This window comes from Carassius carassius, chromosome 37 (genome assembly GCF_963082965.1).
Source record: "Carassius carassius chromosome 37, fCarCar2.1, whole genome shotgun sequence".
Taxonomy (NCBI): domain Eukaryota; kingdom Metazoa; phylum Chordata; class Actinopteri; order Cypriniformes; family Cyprinidae; genus Carassius; species Carassius carassius.
In genome coordinates, this window is record NC_081791.1 from 4870701 (window position 1) to 4890700 (window position 20000).

The 20000-nt window shown below is 40.5% G+C and overlaps 1 protein-coding gene across 1 annotated transcript in view; it reads right to left on the reverse strand.

Annotated features, from left to right (window-relative positions):
- dhx35 (DEAH-box helicase 35) overlaps positions 1–18677 on the reverse strand; it is a 27906-nt gene extending 9229 nt beyond the window's left edge. Inside the window, exons 1-20 of the mRNA XM_059527188.1 lie at positions 18426–18677; positions 17915–18042; positions 17241–17333; positions 15903–15980; positions 15716–15820; positions 15577–15638; positions 10981–11050; positions 10837–10896; positions 5746–5858; positions 5569–5665; positions 5248–5406; positions 4534–4744; positions 4036–4160; positions 3894–3948; positions 1801–1991; positions 1611–1688; positions 1286–1415; positions 1003–1084; positions 490–561; positions 295–406 (exon numbers count right to left, since the gene is read on the reverse strand). Coding sequence (XP_059383171.1) covers positions 295–406; positions 490–561; positions 1003–1084; positions 1286–1415; positions 1611–1688; positions 1801–1991; positions 3894–3948; positions 4036–4160; positions 4534–4744; positions 5248–5406; positions 5569–5665; positions 5746–5858; positions 10837–10896; positions 10981–11050; positions 15577–15638; positions 15716–15820; positions 15903–15980; positions 17241–17333; positions 17915–18042; positions 18426–18465 — 2061 coding nt within the window. The 5' untranslated portion in view covers positions 18466–18677. The remainder of the gene's footprint in view (positions 1–294; positions 407–489; positions 562–1002; positions 1085–1285; positions 1416–1610; positions 1689–1800; positions 1992–3893; positions 3949–4035; positions 4161–4533; positions 4745–5247; positions 5407–5568; positions 5666–5745; positions 5859–10836; positions 10897–10980; positions 11051–15576; positions 15639–15715; positions 15821–15902; positions 15981–17240; positions 17334–17914; positions 18043–18425) is intronic.
- Between the last annotated feature and the right edge of the window lie 1323 nt (positions 18678–20000).

The following is a 20000-nucleotide window of genomic DNA, read 5'->3' on the forward strand; positions in this document are numbered from 1 at the left end:
GATAGATGAGCAGAAGAAACTTCTTTCAAAAACATTAAAAGTAGTAATGTTTCCAAACTTTTGGTCTGTACTGTATATATTTCAGAAAAATATGTTGTTTATATATTAAATATTTATTTGTATATTATATGAATATAAATATAGACAAGAAAATATTTTCAAAATATATACATATGCATGTGTGTGTACTTGTATACACAGAACACACACACATATTTCTGTGGACGAACACTTCTCTTGGGCAGGACTGCTGGTTTGTCAGCACTATATGAGTGTGTTTTGGGAGGGTCTCACCTTGGCCTGTCTGTAGAAGTGCGGCGCCAGCTCCACCAGCCAGGACGACTCCACCGCCGTCACGTCACGCATGTAGTACTTACTGGTCTGAACCACCTCGTTGAAGACCACCCTGAGACACGTCCCCAAAACAAGGAGTGAAAACTAACTCAACGGAACAAGCTCCATTAATTCACTATGGGTTTATATCAGTACCATTTCGGGGGCTTTTCTCCATACAGCACTGAATCAGGGTGAATGTAGAGCTCCCGGTCATCACGGAGAGTCCTGGACAATCAACAACATCCGCCACAAACAAACAGCAGTGTTGGGGGAGTCAGATTACTTCTTCAAGTAACACATTACTTTACAGGGAAAAATCTTTTTCAAATAAAGTACCACCAGTTACTTATAACTGTCTGTTGTGCTTCATGCATCATTAATGTTTTTATCCAGCATGCATCTACTGAAGGTGTGCTAGCATGGCTAATAGCGTGAAAATATTGAGTTGAGAATCTACATTTCCTTCAGCCTGAGGCCTATTCGTTTCACTTTTGGTGTGAAAGGGCTTTTACATTAGCCAGAAATATAAGAAATATAACTAAGTAACGCATTTAGTTACTTTAAATGTAATGTAATGCATTACTTTTAAAAGGCAGTTTTCCCCAACGGTGCAAAGACAGATTTACATCTGGAAGAGGAACCAGAAGTGAGGAGGAATGAACCCACCTGTAGGAGCCCGAGTGATGCATTCGGGCGGCATTCGCAAAAAAACCAGACACAATACATCTGAGAATCACATCTGGATCACCTGCAGCACAGACAGAAGAGGGAGAAATCACTGAACACGTGACAATACTGTCATTCATGGACACCACCTTCCAGTTTGAGGAGGAAGCACGTTCATGATATGATGGACGTGAAACACATGAGATAATGTGGTCAGATGAAAACTGAGAGAACATCACTAAAAGTGTTGTGTGCAGCTGAGACACGGTGAAGAGGAGCGCACCTTCACTGGAGGTCCGCGGCACCTTGAACTTGTTGAGGAGGTGTCTGAGCTGCTCACGCACAGCCACGGCCCGCAGGAGCCCTTTATAGTGGAGGAAATGATCCTGACACCACTGAGAGCTCTTCTGATGCTGCATCAACACAACAAACATCACACTACTTCAATTCATGCTGGCTTCAAGTCAAGCCAGACTGCATCCTAACAATTATAAAACTGCAAAGGATGTGATTTAATTCAACCCCTAACCCAATTTTTTTAATTGACAAAACACTAAGTGGTAAAAGTGAATTTAAGCAAGCTTCTGTCAAACAGCGTGGTCAGTTACCTTTATGAAAGCCTCATAAACATTCAGCATGGTGAGATGATCGCCCTCGGCCACAGCAAACTTCCTGCGCTCCCTCGCCTGAGCACAGAGCACACAACAGACAGAGATATACTGCCACAAGTCCGTTCAAAGACAGCATGGTTAAGAAAGCATAAAGAAAACCAACAACAGACTGAAAAAACAAACGTACAGCTGATTTCTTCTGGTTGTGCGGCGCTACAAAAATGTTCTGTATTTGCATCATGGCTGCTATAGTGACGATCTCCTTGGAGCAGCCGAAGTTTCCTGACTCCAGCAGCATCTTGGCAAACATGGGGCTGAGGGGGAACTCGGCCATCCGCACCCCCATGGGGTCAGTGAGACGGCCGAACTGATCCAGACCTGCCAGAGAGAGAGCTGATGAGGATAGCGTTATCATGGCCACTTCAAAATACAGAGAATATTCATTCATTACAAGTTATTCAGAATTTTAAATGCTTTTTCAAAATACTTTTCCAATCAACTGGTCACACCACTGTATGCAGCGTGCAATAAATAACCATTTCGAATATTATTAAAGCACACAAATCAATTAGCAATAGCATAAACGAATACAACTGAACCTAATTTCAGCTACAGAAACTGTAACTAAAAGTTTAAAAACGCTGCATAGTTTTCTTTTCGTAAATAAAATACAGATGAACTAATTAAAGTTATTCAGTCAAGACCAGTGAATGATTTTCTTTTCTTCTTTGATTAACATTAATGACAGGCAGCGTTTATTAACACCGAACGCAAGCACATCTAAAAACACTGCAAATGTACGTTTTCTGTTTGCGTTCACTAAAGACAAAAACAGCTGTTTGTGATGACATTAGAGCTGCACAATCAACCCAATTTCTGATCGCGATTACTATTAACTCAAAGTCCGCTTACGTTATTCTGTCTGCTTATGATATATATTTCTCTTTCTATGTTTTATCTTAAGTGTTTTTACATTGTTTTTAGTTTCAGTATAACATTATAATACCATTCATATTTGTACTTTCGTATAATTTAAAGAGGAACGCAATCTGATGTATAGTTAACATTTGAGGCTTAATACTATATAAAAGCACTAAAGGTTTTTCAGTTTAAGTGTTTTCAGCTGGTCTATTTTCATATAAAAATACTGCATGCAGTTGCATCAAACAATGGTTTAAGCAGGGGTGCACATAAGTGGTCCGCAGGTCCGCATGCGCGACCAAAATAAAAAATGCGTAATATAAATATGTTCTGACAGCGCATTTGCGTATACTGACATGGTTGACAGCTAATGCACAATTACAATCTTAGATCACAAACTGTACTATATAAGTTTTATTTTCAACCTGAAAGCATAAATCTAGGCTATGCCTACTGTTTCAAAGCACAATACAAAACTGTGACATTCATCCACTGACGCTCTTTAATCAGCAGCAGCGCTAAATCCGGAAGCGCGTGTACTTACTTGCCAGCAACCCGCCAAAATAAAAGCCTGCTGATTTTAAGTTTGAATATGAAGAAAACGCTTTTGTTTATTTATTTTTAGACGCTTTTTTCCAAAGCGACTTAAAATTGGGGAATACATAAAGCGATTCTTCTTAAAGAGGCAAACAAACAAAGTAGTAGTAAATATTAGCATTTTATTTTTAAGTTTTTTACTATAAACTAAATGCATTTGTATTTAATACTAGGACTGCTTTTTATTTTTAATAATATTATCACACACTATTATTTAGTTTATTTACTATTATTTAATTTTTTAAAAAACTAAATAAATAAAGTGTAATAATATTATAACTATTATTAAAGTTGCATTTAAAGGGTCACGCTATATGCAGTGTGAGGACCAAACCAAATCTCCAGGTTCTCTTATGAGAACCAGGCTGAAAAAATGATGTGCACCCCTGGGTATAAGCATCATTCAGTGTAAATTGTGATAATCGTGATTATTAATTACAATTACAATTCCAAGGGAATAATCAACAATTACGCTTTTTGTCATTATCATGCAGCTCTAGATGACATACTGATGTAGTTTTCCACGTACTGGTCAATAAATACGAAAGAAGTCAGTTCCAGCGCAGAACAACGGTTACTGCAGTGGAAATGCACTGAACGGTCAGAGAACAGACACAAAACATGAAAACGGTGAACGCAGGAATCATTAAACCGAATGGAAATGCATGCATCTTATGGGACACCTCGTTCTCTGGAACAGTTTTTCGATCCCTAGCGCTAACGAGAACACATGCAGATCCTGCACCAGTGAAAGACTTCTACCTCCGAGAGCGTAGAGCAGCTCCAGGGCCTGGACCATGGACTGAGCAGGTGGAGGCTGCAACACAAACACAGCGATGCTCAGAGCACAACACGGCTTCACACACGTGCTGATGTCTGTTAGCTGAGGTCAGGGGTCACTCACAGACAGGAAGCTGAACCGCAGCACATTGTCAATGCCCAGAGCTTTGAGCTGCAGGATGACCGGAGCCAGATTCGAGCGCTGCATCTCAGGAACCGTCGACTCGGGCAGCTTCTCAAAGTCCTCCTCTGACACACACACCATGGTTTCACAGAGAAAGTACACAGTACAGTATCCTCTGATACAGTGGAGTTCAGTGTTGTAGCACAGCTTTACTGAATTCAGTGTTCAAACGGCATCAAACTTACTTGAAATTACCATTTAATAAATACGTTAACAGAAAAAGTAAATGGTTTTAATTTTGGGTTTTTTTTAATACTTACATTTAGCTTGCTTATTTTTATTTCAGTTTTAGCTTTAGTCATTTTATTATTGCATTTTAAACAACTAAGTTTCCCTTTTTGATTTACATTTTATTTAATTTCAGAAATAATGTGATTCCATATAATGTATGTAACCGATTGAATGAATGTATTATCTATTCATGTGAGAGCACTGTACCTGTGTAGAGCCGGAAACACTTCCCGGCGCGGTTTCTCCCAGCTCTCCCGGCTCTCTGACAGGCCGAGGCTTTAGAGATGGGCGTGACGATCAGAGACTCGATCGCCGTGTGTGGATTATACGCCCTCAGCTTCACAAACGCACAGTCGATCACAAACACCACGCCGTTAATGGTGATGGACGTCTCTGCTATATTGGTGGCGACCACCACCTAAAACACACACACACACACACACGCCCGTCAACAGTGTTCAGTGCAGCTCTGAGTGCAAACAGGACACTAAACCTCTCAGTTCACTGTTTCTGTCCTATATTTGTGACCCTGGACCACAAAACCAGTCATAAGGGTCCATTTTTTTGAACAGATTCATAGATTGCTCAATAAATATGCTTTCCATTGATGTGTTAGGAGGACAATATTTGTCTGAGATACAACTGTGAGAAAATCTGGAATCTGAGGGAGCAAAAACATCAAAATATTGAGAAAATCGCCTTTGAAGTTGTCCAAATGAAGTCTTTAGCATTGTATATAACCAATCAAAACCGAAGTTTTCATATATTTACAGTAGGAAATTAACAAAATAACATGATCTTTACTTAATATCCTAATGATTTTTGACCTTTTAAACCATCCAGTGTATTGTTGGCTATTGCTACAAATATCCCGGTGCTACTGATGACTGCTGTGCTCCGGGGACACAGATGTGTTGGCACCTTTCTGACAGTAGGGGGCATCCTCTCGAACACTCTCATCTGCTCGTTATAGGGCAGGCCCGCGTACATGGGCAGCACACACAGGTGCTTCTTCATCCCGTAACGGGACAAAGTCCGGGCCTGTTCCTGGAGCATAGACACCACCTTCTCCACCTCCTCCTGATGAAAGAGCGGGAAGAAAAGCTTTGATATACGCTGACATCAGAGGAGCCTTAAAAAACATCTTTTAAAAGACATCTTTTTTTAGGACGTGAACAGTTCAAATCAATGCTACAGGTCCACTCCAGAACAACCCTACACATACGTCACTCACACACACACCTGACCAGTGAGAAAGGCCAGCACATCTCCATCCTCCTCCGTCTCGTGGATCTTCATCACGGTTTCCACCGTAGCCTTCACGTAGTCCGGCACAGGACTAGAGACAGAAAACATCCCGTCACTATCATTCGTGGCTCAGAGAGACACTCGTGTCTCACAGGACGGACCAAGCTTCACCTGACAGTGTAGAAAATATCCACGGGGAAAGTGCGGCCCTCCACCGTCAGGATCGCACAGGTGTCTTTATTTGGGTCTCCAGTCTCATTGAGGTTGAAGAAATCGTGGAATTTCTGAGAGAGACAATGTTGTTCATATATCAGATGTAGATGACGTCTAGCTAGCTATCCGCTGAGATCTTCAGTAATCATGCGGCTGACTAGCATGAGCCCTCAGATGGATAATATGTTGTTGTTTTTATTTGAAAATCCTTCAAAAATAGTACACACTACCATCCAAAACTCATGTGGTGTCAAGACTTTCTAATGTTTTTGAAAGAAGACTCTTCTGCTCACCAAGGCTGCATTTATTTGATCAAAAATACAGCAAAAATAGTATTATTCTGAAATATTATTACAATCTAAAATAAGCATTTCAACTATTACTATATTGCAAAATTTAATTCATTTCTGTGATGAAAAGCTGAATTTCAGCATCATATATATACTTCTGTTCAGAAGTTTAGGATCAGAAGGACTTTTAATGTTTTTAAAGAAGCTTCTTATCCTCATCAAAAATATCATCAAAATACGGGGGGGGGGGGGGGGTAATATTGTGAAATATTGGTTTAATATTTTTATATACTTTAAAAAATTATTCCTATGATCGAAAGCTTGAAAGTATTTCCAGCATCATTCCTCCATTCCTGATCTACAGAAATCGTAATATTGGTTAAATAATAAATTAATTAATTTATTTATTATTATTTAAAAATGAATAAATAATAATACTGATTTATTATCAGTGCTGAAACTGTTGTAATATTTTTTGGAACCTGTGATATTAAGTTAAAATGATCAGTGTTTATTTAAAATATATAAATATTTTCTAACAATTAAAGTCTTTACTATCACTTTTTATCCATTTAACACATCCTTGCTGAATACAAGTATTAATTTATATTTATATATATATATATAAAAATAGCTGACCCCAAACTTCTGAATAGTAGTGTATATTGTAACACAAAATTTCTATTTTGAATAAACATTGTTTTTAACTTTTCAAAGAATCAAAAGAAAAAAGTATCACACAGGTCCCAAAAAGCACAAAATAGCACAACTGTTTTCAGCACTGATAATAAATCAGCATATTATTATGATTTCTGAAGATCATGTGACACTGAAGACTGGAGGAATGATGCTAAAAATAAAGCTGCGCATCACAGGAATAACATTACAGTTTAAAGTATATCAAAATTAATATTTCACAAAATACAAAATAAAAAAATCTGGATTTTTGATCAAATAAATGCTGCCTTGATGAGGAGAAAAATCTTCTTTAAAAGAGCATTAACAATCTTACTGATCCCAAACATTTAAATGGTACTGTATATAAAATCATAAAACAATGATGATAATGAAAATATCTTACACCTCTTTGCAATGTGCATGATTTTATCATTTCTGAATTACATTTTTTATACGAGGACATACAGACAACGTGGTCACAGTGATACTGAGTGACCAACATGTAGAAATATGCAGAAGAAAAAGGAAATGTAATGAAGTTTATTAAAGGGTTAGTTCACCCAATAATCTAAATTATGTCATTAATGACTCACCCTCATGTTGTTCCAAACCGGTAAGACCTCCGTTCATCTTCTGAACACAGTTTAAGATATTTTAGATTTAGTCCGAGAGCTCTCAGTCTCTCCATTGAAGCTGTGTGTACGGTCTACTGTCCATGTCCAGAAAGGTAAGAAAAACATCATCAAAGTAGTCCATGTGACATCAGAGGCTCAGTTCGAAATTAGAAATTTAGAAATTTTTGAAGCATCGAAAATACATTTTGGTCCAAAAATAGTAAAAACTACAACTTTATTCAGCATTGTCTTCTCTTCCAGGTCTGTAGTGAGAGAGTTCAAAACAATGCAGTTTGTGATATCCGGTTCGCGAACGAATCACTCGATGTAACTGGATCTTCTTGAACCAGTTCACCAAATCGAACTGAATCGTTTTAAACGGTTCATGTCTCCAATACGCATTAATCCTCAAATGACTTAAGCTGTTAACATGTTTAATGTGGCTGACACTCCCTCTGTGTTCAAACAAACCAATATCCCGGAGTAATTCATTTACTCAAACAGTAAACTGACTGAACTGCTGTGAAGAGAGAACTGAAGATGAACACCGAGTCGAGCCAGAGATAACGAACAAAACATTGACTCGTTCACGAGTCAAGAACCGGTTGCATCGGTTTTAAGATAGGGGTGTGCACGGATAGTCGAACATTCGAATATTCGTTCTGCTCTAATTATTCGATAAATAAAAATGATATTCGAATTTCGCAAAAAAAAAAAAAGTTCACAATAAAACCTAATTTGGTCACTTTCTTTGATTCTCCATGGAATATTTGAAGGTGTATGCAAGCAAAAAATAATTAATGAATGAATAAGGGGCCATTGACATATCGCGCCTAATAACGCGTGGAAAAGGCAATGCGCGCCGCTTTCTCCTTCTTTCCAAAGCGCTCGGGCAGAAGCACTCCTGAGGCGACGCGTTCTCTCCATGAAAACGGAAATCTCAGCAAAGGATAAATGGATTTGCAGCACACAAAATAAATCGCTTTCAGTAGCTCTGCTACTAAATTTATTTTAAAATGGCAATCCATATACAGCTATGATCAGCTGTTCCTTCATCTTGACTGAGCTTTCAACGTTGTTAAGGGAAAGGATGAAGCTGATTGGTTAGTTCTTGTCACATGACCTGCGGTGCGCTTGCTGCATTCTGAAAGTTGAGATGTTTTTAACTCGATGCTGTTCGGACGCGCCTGGAAAAAACGAGCGCGTCGCACCGCGTGCGCATCGCGACCGCGTCGCTTCCATTATGAGGGAGCATACCGCGCGCCTACATTGGAAATAACGAACTTGAGCATGCAAAAGACGCGATATGTGAACGCCCCCTAAGAACTGCTTCTTCTACAGTACTTCACATATGCCGTGGAGAATCACAGAAAGTGACCGAATTCAAGAACATTGTTGCGGCATCTCTCAAGCAACGAATAAACACTGCTAACTTGGAGAATGCAGTGAAAACTCCTCTTCTCGCGTCTGCCCTAGACCCTCGGCACAAACATCTCAGGTTTCTCGATGAAAACATGAGAGAAGTAAGAAAAAAAAAACTTTTTTGAACATTATCAGAACATTTTCCTTGATGCGAGTGGTGCGGATGCAGCCGCCGTCACCAACGATGAAGAGGATGAAATGCCCACTCGTCCGAAAAGGCTGAGCCAGTTCTTCAGCGATGATTACAGAGAGTCCAGCCGAGACGAGTGGGAACAGTTCTTGCTGGAGCCATGTATTGCAACAGATGAGGATCCCATTCAAGTGGTGAAACGAAACCACGAAGCGCTTCACAAAACGTATTCGCTTAGCACACCGTTATTTGTGAGTCCCGCCAATGTCTGTGCCGTCAGAGCGTGTTTTCTCCGCGGTCGGCCTTATTGTTAACAGACTAAGGAGCCGACTTTCCCCCGATCATGTTTACATGCCCGTATTTCTTAACAAGAACATTTGAAACAATAGAAAAAAAGCAAAAAAGATTTGCTGACAGTTTAAAAGTGAAGTGTAAGCTACATTCTGTACAATAGCCTAATTGCTGCAGACTGCTTTACGTTTTTTCTTTGTTCACTTTATTTATTTTTTTTGCTTTTAATCTGTACTTTTGTTTGTTTGCACGCATTGTTAAAGGTTTTCAGCTACAAAACACGATGTGTAATGTTCAAGCTTATTCAAGCTAAGCTTGTTGAAAATGACGAAAAGAAATGTTGCTGAAAAATAACATCTGACTCATTAAACTTAATTTAAATAAACATTCGAATATTCGTTTTTTGTGAGCTCAAATATTCGAATGTGATATATGTGGAAAACGCCCATCCCTATTTTTGGATCACCAGTAGTTCTTTCTGACAGTTTGATTCAATAAACCGGTTGAAGAAAACGGTTCACCGGTTCTTTTGCGCTCGACGTAATGCCGTCATTGGCGATGATTGCCCTTGATTGAAGCCTTCGGTTTACCCGCACTCATAACATTAGCACAGAATCAGTTCAGAATCAATCACCAAAAGAATCAGTTCAGTTCAGACGCTCTGTGTGTCGGTCTGCTTCACACTGAATCACACGTGCGCAGTATCATCAGCTCCTCGGTTCTCGAATCGGATGCGTCTGACAAAAACGGTTCTTGACTCGTGAACGAGTCATTATCTCTCTTCACAGCAGTTCAGTCAGTTTACTGTTTGAGTAAATGAATTACTCCGGGATATTGGTTTGTTTGAACTCAGAGGGAGTGTCCCTCTGACCCTCTGATGTCACATGGACTACTTTGAAGATGTTTTTCTTACCTTTCTGGACATGGACAGTAGACCGTACACACAGCTTCAATAGAGGGACAGAGCTCTCAAACTAAATTTAAAATATCTTAAACTGTGTTCAGAAGATGAACGGAGGTCTCACGGGTTTGGAACGACATGAAAGGGAGTTATTAATGACAAAATTTTGATTTATGGGTGAACTAACCCTTTAATACATGAGGGTTATAAAAAAAAGTACTTAAAATAGTGATTGTGAGTGTGAGGAAATACTAGTTTTTATCAAATGACATTAGAACATTTAGAGTTAAATTTAAATATCGAGCATCAAGATAAAAGTTTCCCTAAGCAAAAAAAATAGATGACCCTTATTTTTTTACCATGAATTACTGAACTAATATCATTTAGTGTAGCAATAGTTCATATAGCAATAAATCTTTTCAGGCACATTTCCAGCAGAAATCATTAGATGAGGATCTCAGTTTAGCTCCAAAAACTAATTAATTATTATTTTAAATATTTACCAAAGATTGCCACTATCCTTCAAACTACTAGGCTACTAGGTTTTACCCATTTGCAAGAGGTTTTTAATAATTTAAAATCAACAAAAATTTAGTATGATAATTTATTGTTCTACGTGTTTTAATAAGCACAAGTGTTTTTTTTTTGTTTTTTTTTACAAATATATCTGTGACAAAGTAACTTTATTTCACCCATGTATATTTAGTCAGAGGTTGGATTTACCTTGGCATCCAAAGTGGCTGAAGCAACGATCAAACGCAGGTCTCTGCGCTTCTTCTGAATCTGTAAAGACAGAGATAACAATGGATAGAAAAACCTCACACATATGCTCATCTGACAGATGAAAGAAAGCAAATAGAGCATCACCTTCTTCAGGAGGCCGATGGCGATGTCAGTGTAAAGTGTTCGCTCATGAGCTTCATCCAGAATTATCACACTACACCAAAACAACACCAATGATATGATCAGAAATCAGCCCGTCACCAGGAAACCTCTCAGTGCACATTAGGCCTTTCAAAATTACTGAAAAACTACATTCAAATTGTGTACTTCGAAATTAGCAATATTCAAATTATATTTTAATTTAAAAGACATCATTTCAGTTGGGGGAACAAAGCTTTTGGCTTCTCTCCTGAGGCCACAAGCAAAATATTACTAATTCACATTTATTAAAGTAATAAAATAACACTGCTATCTTTAAAAGGGAATAATGTTAAAAAATAATAATAATTATTAACCACATATAATTACTTGTTGCATAAACAATTATAAACAAAACAGCATCATGTATGTATCCAAAGTTAAATAAAAAGGTCCTAAGAGTACTCTTTCATTTAAAAACATGAGATGCAGTAGGATGGGTAAAAACCCACCATAAAGTTGAGACATGTTTTTTTAAAAGTTGAACATCTCAGGTTATGTATGTAACCCTGGTTCCCTGAGAAGGGAACGAGACACCGCATCCTCTAGCGGTCGCTATGGGGAACGCCTTCACCCTGACAGGTGTCTAATGCAAATATATAAACATGACAATAAACATTGGCCGGCGACAGCCTATGATGTCATCACCGGTGCGACCACAGTCGGTGTGTTCCAAACGGGATATATCGCCCTCTGAAGGGCACTTTGGGGTGAAAACAATCACGGCCACCATATTTAAGGGTCGTTCTAAACCAAAGTGCTCAAAACTGGTGACTTCAAAGGGCCCATCTGAATGAAGGATTTCGAAGGGTACAACTGATGGACACTTTGGCATCCCATGATACTTTGCAAAGATTATTTCCATGATGAAGGTGCCTCTGTATGGGCATGAGATGATTTCGCAGAAGGGCACTTCAAGGAAATGTTGTTTGGTCCCCTACACCCTTCAAAGCTCCACTCCAGAGGGTAAACTCTTTGAAGGGATTAAGGAATAGTGGTCGCTATGGAAAAACGGTATACTCATGCTGCCATGCTGAGGGGAGTGCATGTCAAGCACAAAAGCAAGCAATAAGTACCAACTCTAAGGCACCCTAGGGGCAACTCCCAAAACCTTGGTAAAGGCTGTCAGTGCCACAGTCACCTTCGGCGAAAGGCCAGAGCTGGATACCTCATTAACATACCTGTTAAGGGATGGAACTGAGGAAGCCTAAACCCAGGGCACTGCTCGAAGACTTGGAATCAGAAAAAAATGTATTCCTTTAAGGGGATATGGCCAAGCGTTTAGGGGCACTATAACTAGACCCTGGCCTGTCACCCAGGGGCTACCACCAGCTCTCTCAAGAGCTTGCTCAAAGGAACTGACACAACAGACCCTTAGTAGCAAACACCCTGCTTAAAAAGGTTTCACCAAGCATGCATCAGTTGAGTGGGGCCTCCAACTGAAAGGAGCATCACCAACTTAAGTAACAGTAGTCACAGAACAAGCTCCGGAGCATCATGCTCATACATAACTTGAAGGAGCGAAGCACCCAACTCTCAGAATGAGAGGGGGGCATAGATGTTCAACTTGGAAGCAGTTTTCTCAGATGACCCTCTTGTGTGAAGGGAGCACTACAAGCCCATCCACAAAAGCACCCCATCAGGGAGGCAGAACAGGGCCTAACCAACTGGTATTGCGGTCTCACAGAGCTTTGGGGAGCAGAGAACTCAAATCTCAGGCTGAGAGGGAGACTCAGACGCTCAGGAGGGAGTGGCATGCTCACAGGTGACACTCTGGAGTGAGGGGAGCACTGCTAAGCTCAACCATAAGAGCAGCCTGGCAGGGAGGCAGACAGGCCTAACAACCTGGCATGGCTGCTTGTAAGGAGCAGAGAACTTGACTCACAGAATGAGAGGAGAACTCAATGCTCGGTTGAGAGCTCATAGGTGACCCTCTAAGATGAGGGAAGCACTGCTAGCTCAACCGAAAGCATCCCACTAGAGAGGCAAATGGAGGCTCTCTGAATAGAAGAGAAACTCAGGCGCACTGTTTGGGAGCTGCATATTCGCAAGTGACCTCCCAGAATGAGGGGTAGCACTGCTAAACTCAACCAAAATAGCAGCCTAAGAGAGAGAGAGGCCTAACAACCTGAAATGGATGCTCAATGGAGCTGCTAAATGGAGCTCCAGGCCTCAGACGCTCAAATGGGAGTGGCATGTTCAAAGGTGACCCCTCTAGGTCGAGGGGAGCACTGCTAGGCTCAACCAAAAAAGGGACAACTCGCCAGGACAGCAGCAAGTGGCTAAACTACCTGGTGTTGCTGCCAAGAGAGGACTTGACTCCCAGTAATGAGAGAAAAACTAATCTAGACCAGAACGAGCGTTCAATAGCCTCGGGGCAGAATTCCTAACTATCAGGTAGAGAGGAGTATTCACATGATCTGCTTGGGAGCAGCGAGCTCATTAAAGACTCTCCTAGAGTAAGGGAAGCACTGCCAAGCTCAGAGAAGCAGATTGACAGCTGAACACAGTCCTATGCTCCCGGAGCGTTGGTCCCGTTTATCCAAGCTCGAAGGAGCCAGCAGAAACAACAGGACCTAATGGTCCACTCATGCACAAAGAGCTACTGCTCCTCAGACTCAAAGCACTTAGGAAGGGTCTCCACAGAGAAGGAAACCTGTCTCACTCATACCTCAGTGTACTCAAGCCCACTACACAGGGGGTGACTCAATGGTTCAAACATAAGGGCAGTGTGACAGGGAGGTTCAAAAAAGGACTCTTTAACAATCTATCGATACTGCAGAATGAAGTGAGTTTGATCAGTGCCTCAGCAAGAGGAGCTGTATAAAATGTGCATAATGGTGAGTGGATGACTCAAAACTTAGGAATCATCTTGGGGCAAGGCACGAGTAACTTTCCCTGGCTGGGACAGATTCTTGAAGCAATCGCCCAGCCGGGACATCAGTAAGCATGTCACAAAGTATTACACTCCAAAGAATGCTCCAATGAAAGACATTGCGGGTCTTTGAGGTTGCAGTGAAGGAACACTCAATCTGGGAGCAGCAGGCTCGTAGTTAACCTTCTGCAGTGATGAAAACACTTCCAAGCTCGACCATAAGGCTAGTGTTATTAACAGAGCTGAAACTGGGAGCAGCAGGCTCATATACAACCTTCCGTAGTGAGGGGAGCACTGCCAAACTCAACCAGAAAGCTAGTCTAAGAGGGCAGGCTCCTACATCACCCTTATCCTCAAGAACAACAGGACCCAAAGCCATTCATGCACATGGTAAAGCTCCTCAGAGCGAGTGCCTAAGAACAGACCTTCAGAAGAAGGGAACACATGTAGTGGAATGACAAAGCTCAACTTGACTTGACTTGAAAACTCATGTGCAAACTCATGTACATGTGCAAAATGGACACAAGGTAGCTTAAGAATCAAGAAGCCCCTCAGAACGAGACCCGTAGGGCCTCGGAGGTTGTAGCGTTAAGGTTAGGGAACCAGGTTCTGCGTCAGTGACCTACTCGCAAATAGCCCTCAGGCTAGCGAGAGGGGAGTACAGCCAAGCTCCTAACCCCAGAGTTCAGGGCCAAGCATTAAAGAGGCTCACAAGCCAACACTTGAGCAAAGAGAGTCATACAACCCTGAATGAAAGTAAAGGCACAGAAAATGGGCTCTCAGTGTGCAGTATAATATGGTTATCTGATATCTACAAACTCTGGTAAATGATGAAGTACTCACCTCCTCTCTCAGTAGGCCCGTGAATGCATTATGATCAGCACAAGTCATCTTCTCGTGAGTCGAGCATGTTCAGTTCATGCTTGTCTCTCACAAAGAAATAAGCAATGAATGCAATGAGCGCATTCAACTTCCAGGAGAGCTCTTCACCACACACACAACACATGAGCCATGTGAAACTGCAAGAGAACATGCACTCCTAGTCGTGCTTAGCTTACCGCTCAGAGAAGACGAAGAAGAGGATGACGTGTTCTTCCAGCTCCCTTTTAAACTGTGGTTGTGCTGGTAATGAAATTATAGGCTGTTTCTGACCAATGTTATTGTCATGTTTAGATATATGCTTTAGACACCTGTCTCGCCGAAGACGTCTCCCATAGCGACCGCTAGAGGACACAGTTTAAAGTTCCCTTGGAAGGGAACTTACATTTATTTTACATGACTTTCTAAAATTGCTGCTCTCTTGTGCGAGATGTGAGTGCAACGTTAATAGATGTCTCCATAGAACATGAAATAAATATGCATTTTGTGTGTATGTCTTGGTTTCAATTTTGACGTAAACAAGATCTTCTCCGCATTGATGTTCCCTTTTTCTGCAATTTTTTGAATAAACAACACAGCAGCACCGCATCCAGTTGGTTAAACTGGATAGGGTATAAAAATAAAAATAAAAAACATTAAAAGGCAACAACATTTACATTGTCATCGCACTTATATTGTGTGCCATTGATAAGGCAGTCTGACACACCTACAATTTTAAAGCGTTTTTGCATTCGAATGTGGATTTTTGTTTTTTTCGTCAAATATTCAAAGCACCACTGCTGCTTTACCTGTACTTCTTCAGCAGCGGGTCAGACATCATCTCCCGAACCAACATCCCGTCTGTCAGAAACTGAGACCGAGAGAACAGGAAGTCACTGTAAAGATGGACAGCAGACGTAACACTAATAAACCAGATTCTGCCTGTACCTTAATGCGTGTGGCGTGCGGGTCAGAGCAGTCATCGAAGCGGATGCTGTAGCCCACCTCATGCCCCAGATATGCCCCCCGCTCCTCCGCCACACGTCCGGCTACCTGTGAGCACACGATCACATACAGAGAGCAGCCGACAGCAGACATTCACGTTCAGATTTAACTGAAGAGAAGAGTTACGTACAGATGTGGCAGCCACTCGCCGCGGCTGAGTCACGCCGATCACCTTCCCGTCCGCCGCCCATCCCGCCTCCAGCAGATACTGCCCAAACATCAACAACATCACAACACACTTCTGACCTACAAGACTCTCTTTTCTGCTTCGGTCAAGCAAATCTGTTTATTGACCTTAATTCATTATACAGCAAGATTTATTTGACTAAAATGCTGAGACCTTTAGTTGACTAAAACAAAAAAGATAAGGTTGACAAAATATGATAAAAACTAATAAGGACATTCTACATAGGATTAAGACTAAAGTTGAAAATAGGTGGCAAAAGTATCACTAACTTTGAGCATAAGAAAGTCACACTGCAACGGTCGTGATTAGAGGTGGGAATCTATGGGTATCTCACGATTCGATTCGATTAATGATGAAATCCACACAAAATCTATTTCAAAATCGCAGGCGATTGTTTGTCGATTCTGAAAGCGATTTTGTGTAGCTTGTAAATGGTAAATGGACTGCATTTATATAGCGCTTTCAACAGACCACATGGCCATCCAAAGCGCTTTACAAGTTGCCTCACATTCACCCATTCACACACTCATTCATACACTGACTGCGGTGTCAGCAATTAAAGGCGTCATCCAGCTCGTCAGGAGCAGCTGGGGTTAGGTGTCTTGCTCAAGGACACCTCGACACTAGGTCAGGTGGAGCGGGGATTGAACCACCAACCTTCCGGTTTGTAGACAACCTACATGAACCACTGAGCCACTGCCGACCCACATAGTGAAATATAGCTCTGTGTAGTAAATGCCGCTCCACCTGAACCAGTGTTGCCAAGTCCGCGGTTGTTTTTCATGTCCGTGGGTTGAAGCGACCCCAATACCAATAACGTGATGTTTAGCCCCTAAAATGCGTGCACACGTTCCAAATGCGGGAAAAATAAACAATCTCAGAATCGATTCTGAAATGTTCCGAACCGATTCAGAATTTTTGAAGAGAGAATCGAGATGCATCGGAGAATCTATTTTTTCTCCCACCCCTAGTCGTGATATGATGTCACACAGTTTTAAGTTTATGTCTTAACTCAGATAGGAGGTCATGCTGTGACATATCGATCTGCCGTTGCTCACACATGTTTCATGGCTTCATGTGATGTGAATTCACAGGTCAGAGTTCAACAAGCTTGAACTTTGGAACGCTTGGAAACTTTTTACACAGGCTCGTGTTTCCAGTCTGATGCATTTGCATGCGTATGAATGGAAGTCAATGGAACGAAAAGTGCACCGCCCCCTTAGGTTGATATTGACTGATTGAGGAAAAGCTTTACGTCTGATTGGCCAGCGCTGGACAAACCTGTGGGATTTGTGTGCTTTTTCCAGATCCTGTTTCTCCAACAATCACCACAGTCTGGAAACTCTCCACCAGATACAGGATGTTGTTTCTGTGCTGGATGCAAAAAAATAAAAAAGATTTTAAAAAAAACATCATTTATAAATGCAGAAACTTCACTATAAAATAAAACTGTATTGTAAACATGCAAACAAAATTATAAAGTAAAGTACGTTTTCAAAAAAGGATCAATTTTGTTACATCTTCTAATAAAAATATAAAGGTAGCAGCATAAAATTATAATTAGTGGTGTTTGCTTTAAAATATTCATAATTTGCAATAATTCATAACACACCAGAAACACTTAATTAATTAAACTCTGTTAATTAAACTAACACTGAAATAAAATACAATTCTTAGAAGAAAACCTAAACACTATGAATTTTGCATTGGCAAATAAGGGTAATAAATGTTTAACCTAAAGTATTAAAATTACATTAACTAAAACAGAAATGTATAAAAAAAAACTTGAAAAGCATGTACGGAGTACTTAAAAAAATAATATGAAAAAGAATGACAACACATGAACAGAAAAGAGCTACTAAAACTCGAAGTTACATTAAAATGAAAGCTGAAATCATATCAGTACAAGTGCTTCAAACTCTTAATAGATCCAGTAACAGTGTTTGTGTGGACACCTTGAAGACGGGCAGCCTCTGCCTCTGTTTCTCGATGGAGAGTGCTGTGTGGGGGTTATAGATGATGGGGGAGCCGGTGGTCTCAGAGCACAGATCCCTCTCCTCACACACACCTGGAGCCTCCGAGCCTGACACACACACACACACACACACACACACACACACACACACACACACACAGAGACAGACACACAGACAGACCCACATGTGAATGAATGAATGTGGATGAATGCTGCGCGTCAGTCAGAATCGAGTCATCCTAGCGCGTTACAGCGCGGTCACTTTGCTGTGTTCTGTGTTCTGTTGCTGTGATGCATGTGGCACGTGATCGTGTTATTACATTAGAGTCATGCAGCACTGCAGTCACACACTAATACATCAAACACACACTTGAGAACAGAGAAACAACAACACGCCGCTGCGGCACGCCTTCACTCTGTAGTTATTACTACCAGACAAAATATAAGTGAACATGTCAGCATAACTCTGTGAGATGTGATGCGATTTTTACCGGGTTTCCAGAATTTCATGGTGGAGTGGGGCGCCGCCATGATGCACTACGTTATCGAGCGTAATGACGCGTGGACGTCATACAGTTGCGTCGGTACGCTCTGTCGCATAGTTACATTCACCCATAGACAGTAAAAGACCTGTCGTTGTGTAAACCATGCTGTAAACTGGCCTGTCAATCATGTTGTCACAGTAAACGTCCTCCACATTTCATCTCATTTAACTTCCTACCGTGTTGGAGAGAAATTAAGCCGTGGGTCTTTATGCAGAAAACTCTGCTCATAATTATGCATTTTAAAGTTAATGGCCAAACGGATGTTTATAAAAAGTTCACAATGTTGTTACAGATGAAATATCCTAACAGAGATAACATACATTAAAAAAATTAACAGGTTAAATTGCAGATTATTAGTAACTCAAATCCCGTCGGTCGCGCACATGCGCCATGTTTGTAGTTTTCCAACTTTTTTATTCGTGTTTAAAATGCAGAACCGAATCGTCAAAGCGCAATGGATTGTGGGTAATATTAGCCACGGCACGGATCATCGACGCTTCAAAAGTCCATAGTGGACCATCCGGGGACTTTTGGCATACTCTTTTAACCATACTATTCTTTGGGACACACTTATTTTAATCTCACATACTGTTTAGGACGGATAGTATGAACATGGGACGCAGGGAAAGACATTCCTCGTACTTCTTCACCTTCGTTAGGTTTTAACGACAGCCGAAACCTGCCTACTGCCATCTTCTGGAGTTATATTATTAAAACAACTCCTCGCCTCCATTCTTGTATTATTAATATATCCTTTAGTCCACGTCCAGTTAGTCCTACACTTTCCATTAGTTCCATCATAATATTCATCTGTTTCATGTTTCCTACACACAGTAATCACGTGCTCTGTGCATTGTTGTTGTTTTAAATAAAATAAATACACTTAAAAACACGAATGTTAATTAATCCTAATTTAGAAAGTAAAATATTAAATGCAATGACACAATAATTCGTTATGTTGGTAAAATACTTGGGTAAGTTTGGTAGTAATTGATATCCATCCATCAGAGATCATTGCATGTAATCTTTCTCTCCATCTTCTCAGAGACTCTCCCCTTCTTTAGCACCACAGATCTCGACTTTGCAGGATTGTTTTGTTTATAATCGTGCCATCACGGTTTTCTTTTGCACTCTCGTGCAGCACTTTGGTCATTTTTAAAATGTGCTATATACATTTTTTAACTGCATTGTATAGTATAGACATAACTTTTGTACATAAACATACAAACAATACAAAACAGAAATAAATATTCCTGCTTTACAAAAAAAAGAAAAAAAAGAAGACATATTGTTAGACAAGCCATTTAAAACCTCATATAGTCAGAACTGGGCAATCAATCCAAAGTAATTAATTCTCAAATGTAAGATGCACAAATCGAATCTATGCCTTATAGTAACATATTAAACTGTGAAATGACTGTCAAAAGCATGATTTACATTCTCAGTTTGAACAAAAGCAAAGTTTTACACAATAATGCATTTCATTATTGCATTTTTAAGAAAATGGATAAGTTAAAAGTA